Consider the following 9,469-nt stretch of genomic DNA (forward strand, 5'->3'; position numbering starts at 1 on the left):
ACCCATCGTTACTCTAACAATATTATAACTCATTCTGTGTGAATTCTCCGGCAAAATAGAGTTAGACACTATAAAATACTTAAACAAGTATGTAAAAGCACAGATGAGTGTTTCCGGGGAACTAAATTGCTGCCGCACCGCGCCAAACTACAAATAGAAGCGCCAGTCTGTCTTAACGTTATAACTTCAAGAAAGATAAATCGACTTCAAGTAAATATTTAAAATGCCGTAAGTGTATACGTTCATTTGGCTCACATATAACAACTGAAGTGGCATAATTGTGATCATGCTACTACCTTAACGGAAAACGTACAGTGATAACATGCTGGTACTTTGCTATCATGGATGCTTGCCAAAATAATAACGATTACCATATCCATGAAGTTGAACTGTGTTAATACTTTTAAGACTACTATATAGCTAACATTTTACCAGTTCAAGAAACAGTGGTAGTACCATGGTACTTTTTGGAACCTCTGTGGTCCCCTCCACGCGAGATAAATAAGTTACTGAGAAATATTTTAAATGTCTCAGACTTAATTACATTTTTAATAGATATGAGGTTTTTTTTTTCGTTTTTTTTTTTGTACAGTACTAGGAGAAATCATGATTCATTCAAAATACTTAGTTCAGTAAAGAGCAATGTGCAGGAAAAACTGGTGTCTTCCTATACTGAATGCACATGATATATTATTGTATAGGGATCATCCACATTTAATGACCAAACCCTAAATTGTTAAGGCATTACATAGAAAATGCAAGAACAAAAAAATCAAGACTAAAGTTATGCTGTCTAATTTCCCATACAGTGCGAAGAGAGCCCTTCATTTGCAAGACAAAGAAAACGTGAGTTTGCATACTTTTCTACTATAGATTTCAGATCTAAAACTGCACTGTACTTTTTTTTCATATTCTTTAAATGTTTATTATTTTAACCCATTTTTTGACTTAATCATATGTTATGAAAGTAAAGTAATATGATTTTGCTTCTTAAAAGTACAACAAAAAATCTTTACCCAGATGTTTTGAAGGATGTAAATGCTTAATTTCCATCTATTTTAGAGCCCTGCAAAGAGGCATGCACCAAACAGGAACTATTCGCCTATGACTGGAACTCGATTAACAAAACCTGCAGGTACTAGAAACCACAGTCCAGCTACTGTGTCCTCTTAGTCCTACAAAAATCACATTTTGCCCCCCAGGAGTTTTCATTTTTATTTATTATTGTGAAGAGAGTAAGACGTATGCGTGTTCTTTTCGCTTTTGATAATCGTCACCATAAACGATCCCCTGCTCATGTCATGTTGTTTCCAAAATCCTGTACAGTAAGGGTCTCTTGTAATCCAAGGAGTATTGCATTTAGATTAGCTGTCTGTGTAGCCATTAATAATATCTTTGCTCATGCCGATTTGATAAATTGGCTGACATTTAGTGCTTCATCGGCAGGTAATTCCAGAGCAGGTGGGAAGAAAACGAATCCCTCTCAAACAAAAGAGCCCATGACAGATGCTGAGAGGTAAGGATAAAGAAATGTTGATTATTTCTGTCGTTTTAGTGATAATGTTTAAGATGTAAATAAAAAGTACAGTAAAAAATGAAAATGTAAAAATAAAAACACACTTTATAATGTTTAATTAATGGCCCATGCTTTAATTTTTGAAAGTTAGAATGCTGTTGTTGAGTTACTTTATTCAACTTTTTACTTGGTTATATTTGACAAAAACCAGAGTGCCATCAAAGTCTATTTTTATGAAGCTACTAACATTGGTATAACTGAAGCAGTGGAAATTTCTCCTCATTACTGGATATTTCCTTTGTCCCAGTTGGCTGATAGCCATTATGACTGATCAGAATTTAATGACAGGACATGGAGGGAGTTTCATCACCAGCCAAAAGCCTCGTTGATTTACATAGCACTAAAAATAGTTGGATAAGGAGAGTTTAAGAAAAGACCTATTTCCTCTCCAACGCATACTAACACAGAGCTCCGTGTGATCCATCAAGACAAGCATTAGTTTTGAATTTTATAGTGCAGTCATTTAAGAGGAAGCTAGTTAAATATATATAAAAACATCAATAAAGAGAGCGGGCTTATGATTCATTTAAGAATGTATTCATTTGGCTAGTCAAAGCTAAGAGAACTTCTTGTGCAAAATGTAGAAGAGATCTCGAGCGTGATTGGACGAAGGACCTTGTAAAAGATTTTGCAGACTCTTTAATATGTCCCCCAATATGTTTAAATGTGTATTAAAAATAAATGAATATCTTATTCTTAGTCAGCTTGTCCTCCCCTCAAAGATTTAATAAGGAATATGAATATGATCCCATGTCCTTATCAAGCAAATATTCTACAATAATCTAATAATGTAATGTAATATATTTAATTTTAAATGTTGACATGCAGCACATGCTTAGCAATTCAAAAACAATAATAAAAAAAATCTGATTAATAAATATCGTATTAAATATTAATGGTAACGCTTTTAAAGGTCTCATTAGTTAATGTTAGTTAATACATTAACTGACGTTATCAATGAGCAATACATTTGTTACAGTATTCATTAATCTTTGTTAACATTAGTTAGCTCAGGTCCATTAAATAATACACAACTTTTGATTTTAATAATGTATTAGTAAATGTTGAAATTAGCATTAACTAAGATATAATAGATTCTTTTAAATTAGTGGGTTTTTGTTGTTGTTAGTATCAACTATTGTAACTATTAACTAATGTTAACACATTGAACCTTATTGTAAAATGTTACTAAATTGTTGTCTATTTTTTGAATACTTTTCCCCCCTCAGACTTCTGTTCCTCAGGTCTAAGGTGAAAAAGTCTCTCAAGGATCTCATGAAATACAGGCAACAGCTGGAAACATTGTTGGTACGTGGATCGACTATAGTAGAAGACCACAGTGTATCGTGTATTAGTGTATTTACTGAAGGATTGTTTATAGACTGGCCAATTAGACTTCTAAACTAAGACTAAATCAGGGTCTGCACCACCATAGACATTGAGGAGCTTCATGCCTGCCAATATTTAAATTAGTGGTCAACTGATGTGCATTTTTATGGTTTTTATCTAAATTATTACATTTGGTCCCTCAATCCTGAATATGTGGTACTGAGTTACTTAAGCTTATTTTGATATGTGTAGCTAGCTACATTTAATGCATCTTATTGAGGTTGCACACAATTTTTTGTTTGTCTGCAGCCAGTAGAGGGCAGTAGTGAGCTGAGGAGTCTCTTTCTGATGAGTCCTGCTGATCTACAAACTGAACTCAAGAGACATGAGAATCTGTGTGAGTCCTTTCTTTGACTTTTCTGCTATATATGCATAAACCGCATAATGCAAACGCCTCGCATCTCAAGGTCACTTTATAGACGTTGCTTAAACACTTTATATGCTTTTTAAGAGTTCACATGACAAATTCTTGCTGCGTGTGAAACATAAAACCGATTTTTATTGCTTTCCAGCTGCTAAAGTTGCATCTTGCGCACGTAGAGCAGACACAAACAAGGGTCATTTCCAAGGTGAGTGAATTTGGGAATCGACTGAATGTTTAGAATTGAATTCAAAAGTTGATTTATCATTTAAAAGCATGAACGATAACACTTATCTTAAGTGGATATCCAAACTTAGTAATTCTGTCAGATCAGATAGCAGCCGGCACACGGTTAGTTGTGTTTCAAATCTTGAATGTTTCCCCATCACAACACACTCTTTGTAAGACTCTGACACAAGGATAAGTTGCGTCCCGTATTGAATTGATTCATATTACTCTATGGTGATTGTGACTTTGTCTAAAAGAGCAAGAGAAAGAAAACATTTTGTGTTCCACTTATATGTGAGGCATGATTGATTTCAAGCACTGAAGTTCTGGATCTCGGTCACATGGGACCTTTGAACAGCCAGTGAATAGCCGAGATTTGGTTTGTCAATGCGTCGTGCTCATAGACATGAATAAATAAAAGGTTCTCTTTTTCTAAGAAAAATATTTCATTTTCCTAACACAAACAAGCCAGAACTCCTCTTCATGGGACAGAATTAATTAGATTATTTCAAGCACACATTCAGCCCCCAGCAAAGCTGCACTTGTGATTCAATCGCACAATAGTGATTTGATGCAACACAATGGCTGGATTGTGATGAAGTTAGGCATGTTTTTAAGATAAGGTCGGCTGAAATTGTTTTAATTAGTCACACTCGAGGACCTTTGCGTAGATGTTGCTTGTAGCTCGACACCAAAGGAATGTCACAATCTTGATCACATGGTGGAGCATGAAATTTATCAATGTGGAGAACAACAACAACAGTACAAGAGTGTTTTCACATTTACGTCCCTAGACATACACTGATGATAAACAAATGATTTAAGACCTCTTAGGAGTTTAATGTTTGATTGTGTGTCGTAATGTGAAATTAGGACACATTGAACCAGTTATTTACTTACCAAAAGTTTAGGGTCAGTAAATTCTTTTTAAATTAGTACTTTTATTCAGCAAGGATGCATTAAACTGATCAAATGTGACAGTAAAGACATTTATATTTTGAAAAAGAGATTCTTCTTTTTTTGACTATTAAGCAGCACAAATGGTTTTCAAAATTGATAATAAATCACTAAATCAGCATATTAGAATGATTTCTGAAGGATCATGTGACACTGAAGACTGGAGTAATGGCTGTTGAAAATTCAACATTGCATCACGGGAATTTTAAATCTATTCAAATAGATATATTATTGTAAACATTTTAATTTGGCAATGATTTTTTTCTGTCATTTGTGTTATGAAAGGCCTTTTTCTGTGTTGGAAATTGGTGTGACAAAATCGAATTACTTGACAATCACAAAAGATTGCGATTGTCCATGAAAACAAATATTTTCACTGAAACAGAGATAAATATGGACTGTTTCAGGATGCAGTTTCAATTATCAAACTGAACATCCGAGTATGTCTACATTGTCCTGTACAAATAATGCGTTTAGTAGCCTAGGATTTGTATAAGTTTGAAATTACTTCACTGAAGTTCCCTGAATAGTGTTTGAATATTTTTCTACATTCATATCTAGCCAGAAGAAGAGCTTTTTTTTTTTTGTAGCAACATTATTAAGCTTCAAATAAATGATAATCACAGTAAATAAATGCATTGTGCTGCATGTAATTAGTTGAAGATGTTGAAACTCTCTTGGGACACCATTAGATCCTGGTCCTGGATTTCATAGAGACACATCATTGCTATTAGAGTTCTCAAACACTCAGTGTCACTTGAGCCGTACAGGAGCTGGTGCGGATGACATATGAGGGCGAGGATATGACACTACTCGTGTAAAACCAAGCTGAGCACCAGGCAGCGTGATACCGCCAAGACAGCTGAGAAAATCCACAAGGATATTTTAACTTTGACAGGCAAACCGCTGAATCCATGTCCCTAACGGAAGCCCCTTCCAACCCCCGGCAGTCATCTAATGGCTTCCCAAAACACAACATTGGGCGAAAGGGCAACTCAACGAGCAAGATGTTTATGGCAAAACTGACAAAAGTTTTTCCCAAGCATTCTAGAGAGGCCACCCCTCCTAAACAATCAGACCGACTATAAATTTTCTGGCTTATTCAGGCATTACCAAGTCCCGAGCTTCACGTTACATGTTGCTGATGAGCGCAAAATGGAAAAAGAGAGAGCGCAATAATTCTGAGGCAAGTTTGTCGCCTGGACCGAGGGTATTGATTATTTCTGTGTGGCGAGAGATTTGGAAAATTCAATTAAAGGAGCTGAGCAAAGGATTCATAAATCGGCCCCTGCCTCCACCTCTTCTACGCCTATACGGAGACATTGTTATGTTCTAAATCAATGTTGCACTTCACAATATATTTTCTTTGGAGCATGAAAATAAATAACATTTAAACAGTTCTGCTTACCGCTGAAACAAATTTTATCTTCACCAAAGCCCTCTCCGTCTTCGCGCGGCGGCCTCCCGTGCACATCAGCAGATGTAGTAACGGATTTTTATGGCGAGTTTTCCATAAGAAAATCCTATATAATATGAATTTTGCGATGACAAAATGAGAAGGAAGGGGACGGATCAGCAGTATAAAAATTGATCAGGCCGCAGATGGGGTCGAGCTGTGGGAGATTTGTAAGACAGCCTTAATAGACCGTATTAAAAATTCCTTAAAATGTAATAAAACAAATAGGTTTTTGGTTCTTGGCTGGGACGGGGTCACAGACCCTGCTAATACCACATCAATCCTGGGTTGCTGAAGGATAAATGGCGTCTGTTTGGGGAACATTTTAGCCCTTTTTGATGGAAAACTCCATCACAATTAAAGGACTGCTGTATATTAGAGGACTTTGGGTGGGGAGGGTGAAGTTAAGCAACTCTCAGCATGTGTTTTGGTCTCTAATATAAACGCTGGTTATGTCCACACACGTCCTGCAGCGGTATGAAATGCATTCAGAGGCATTTCAGATCATTTGCATTTAGATCATCTAGCAGTGACAGCGGCTGCAGTCTACAAAACCTATGACTGATGGTATGATTTACCTGATACGTTACATGTGCACATGTCTCATTTATGAATTCGCTCTCACGCTCTTAAACTAGATAAAGTGTGTGTTAATCTATCCATGTGTCTTTTACAGGGTTGAAACAGACTGGCAGCTCTTTTGAATTTCTTAAGGCGATCTTAAGGTATGTTTTTTTTTTTTTTTCCAACCTTACCTGGGTTATCACTGTACTCACTGAAACTTTAAAAGCTTGTCACATTACACAGATTCCAAGCAATCCTACAATTTTACAGTAATTAGTGGTGTTTTTATAGAGTAGGGTGGACTGTTTTGACTTGGCCTAGCTTAGCAACCACCCAGAGCCCCCTAGCAACATGCTCACAATCACTCAGAACACCTTAGCAAACTCATAGCAACATACTTGAGATTTTTGTGACATCTCTCGAATCTTCATGTGATATCATGGGACAAGAGAGTTATTTCTACTTGAATTATGCTTAATCTTAAACAAATTTGATCGTTTTAGAGTAATTTGACAAAACTACTGAATAGGATAATTTCATGCATTTAAATGTCGTATGTTTCTTTATTGACACAAAAAGTAGTGCTGTCAGATACATACATGATACATACGTTAAAATTCGATAATTTTGACCCATACAATGCATTGTTGGCTATTGCCACAAATATACCCGTGCGACATGTGACTGGCTTTGTGATCCAGGGTCACATATAAGTACACACAATACATTTATACACACACATATTATATATTTACAAACTATATTTGCATCGATTTGACAGCACTAATACAAATACATTTATTTTTCTGTTTATTATATTTTTCACCTTTAATTTACAATGAATTACATTCAAAATGTGTTCCTTTGAACATTTCTAATCATCAAAATGAATGTTTCTTGAGCACCATATCAGCATATTAGAATGATTTCTGAAGGATCTTGTGACACTAAAGGCTCCCTCGAACAGTTATTTCGAATTGTAATAATATTATTACTGTTTTTACAGTATTTCTGATCAAATAAATGCACCCTCAGTGAGCATAAGAGACTTCTTTCAAAAACATAAAAAGAATCTGTCATAAAACTTTTGACCGGTAGTGTAATTCTATCAATCCATTTAATCTCAGGCTTAAATATTAATGTAATATGCCAGAGATTTACAAAGACTTTTCCACGCAATATGCTTTTGTTTCATGTAATTCTGTGAGCGGTTGCAAATGGAACGGTTCTTATTTTGGCAGAGCTGCAGCTTTCTGTCAGCGTGTTTGATGTACACTGAACGTCCTGTCAGTCTGAAAGCGTCGAGATGTCTGAGGAGGCTGTCAGTCTTTCCGGCGTAGTCAAAATGAGACAGCGCCGCCGACACCTTGCCATCCCATCTCAGACACATTTACATTCAATTCATTCTCTGAAAGGTTTCCCCCTCCTTTTCACCAGGAATCTGACAAAATGTTGATTCTAAAATACACGGTGTGCTGCGTCTCTGCGAAAATAGTGTTCTTACCGCTGGCATACAGTCCCATTAGGGCTGATGCGGAGAGAAATGTATGCATACACACACGTATATATATTTGAGAAATCAACAAATGTGTTGAAAAACTACACACGCACAGATATACAGGAGGTAAGAGTATTCATTGTTGATCTGTCTCTTTATTTTGGCAGCCGCTGAGGGATCATTTCTCGATGTAGGACATGGGCGGCAGCTGGTGCCCCGCTCAAGGTGGATCACGTAACTCTCTCTTTATCACTTCTAGAGGCTGTCTGAAGGACAAAAGCTTAGGTTGACCTAACAAAACACACACTTGTCACACACTTTGCATTGCTACAGTCTGTTGAGATGAACAAGAAAAGCATCTCAGAATTCTGCAGTTTGCCGTGGGCTGTTAAACTCACTGAGTTCAATGTATTTAACCAAGCACGGCATGCAAGATATGGTTATTTAATATTAGCACCATCCATTATAATTGTATCACGCATCCTGCTTATTGTGGCTTGCGGTTTGTTTTACAGGATCTTGTGCAAGACAGTCAAACCAAAACCGGTTCATTCTTTCCTGATCATATGTGGCGGCTCCAGACCTCGCTCAGGCTGTAACACACTAGCCCCTTTGTGACCTGATAACATTTATAGTTGTAATGGATTTTTTTAATGGCCGTCATTAACTCGAACAAAGAGGGGTGAGAAAGATTGCTTGTACTTTTTTCCCCTTGGTATTTCAGCTTTACAGCATTATGTTCTGATATGTCTGCTTCCATCATTTTTGTTTTACAGCTCATGAAGTTGAAGCATTTTAATGCATAGCTTTAGTACTAGCCTCACGTCTTTAGTCACGGCCAAGATGATTCCACTGTGTTAATGAATATTTCTCTTCATTTACTACTTGAAAATTAAAATAAATTCATACTTTTTTCTTAAGTTTGTTTATTTGATGAGAACTATTGTTTAGGACTGCGTGATTAATCAGAATAAATGATTTTTTTATATGATATGGCTTATTGTGATTATCTAATCAGAAGCTGTGATATAAATAAATATATGGGGTTGTTTCTTAAATATTTGTATTGTACTTTTAAAATGGTTCTGTAAAATAAAATTACTATTAATATTTAATATTCATTTTTTTAAATACTTTTTTACAGTGATGTATAGTATTTCTTTTTATTTATTTATTTAATAATTATTATAATAATTATTATTTTATTTGTCATCACATTACTCATTGAAAGGTACATAAACTTTTCTCCCATCATGTTGTTAAAATAAATCCGAAATCGCAATATGACTTAGTGTGATTATCAAATCGGAAAAGCTGGGATTTAATATTATGCGCTAATTCATAAATATTGTAAATTTAAATTAGTACTGTATAACAATAATAAATTATCATTTTTCTTAAATACTCTTATTTTAGTGAAAGTTATATTTTTGTTTATTT

The 9,469-nt window shown here is 35.5% G+C and overlaps 1 protein-coding gene across 1 annotated transcript; it reads left to right on the forward strand.

The window, feature by feature from the left end:
• The first annotated feature begins 99 nt into the window (after positions 1 to 99).
• On the forward strand, positions 100 to 9,020 carry itgb3bp (integrin subunit beta 3 binding protein). Its single transcript, XM_084425502.1, has 10 exons — positions 100 to 228; positions 810 to 846; positions 1,063 to 1,135; positions 1,447 to 1,516; positions 2,806 to 2,884; positions 3,215 to 3,302; positions 3,478 to 3,534; positions 6,644 to 6,692; positions 8,197 to 8,254; positions 8,545 to 9,020. Exons 1-9 carry the CDS (start codon positions 224 to 226, stop codon positions 8,201 to 8,203), a joined length of 465 nt encoding a protein of 154 aa, XP_084281628.1. The 5' UTR covers positions 100 to 223; the 3' UTR covers positions 8,204 to 8,254; positions 8,545 to 9,020.
• Positions 9,021 to 9,469: the final 449 nt, after the last annotated feature.

The sequence above is a fragment of the Rutilus rutilus genome, assembly GCF_951802725.1.
Source record: "Rutilus rutilus genome assembly, chromosome: 12".
NCBI lineage: Eukaryota > Metazoa > Chordata > Actinopteri > Cypriniformes > Leuciscidae > Rutilus > Rutilus rutilus.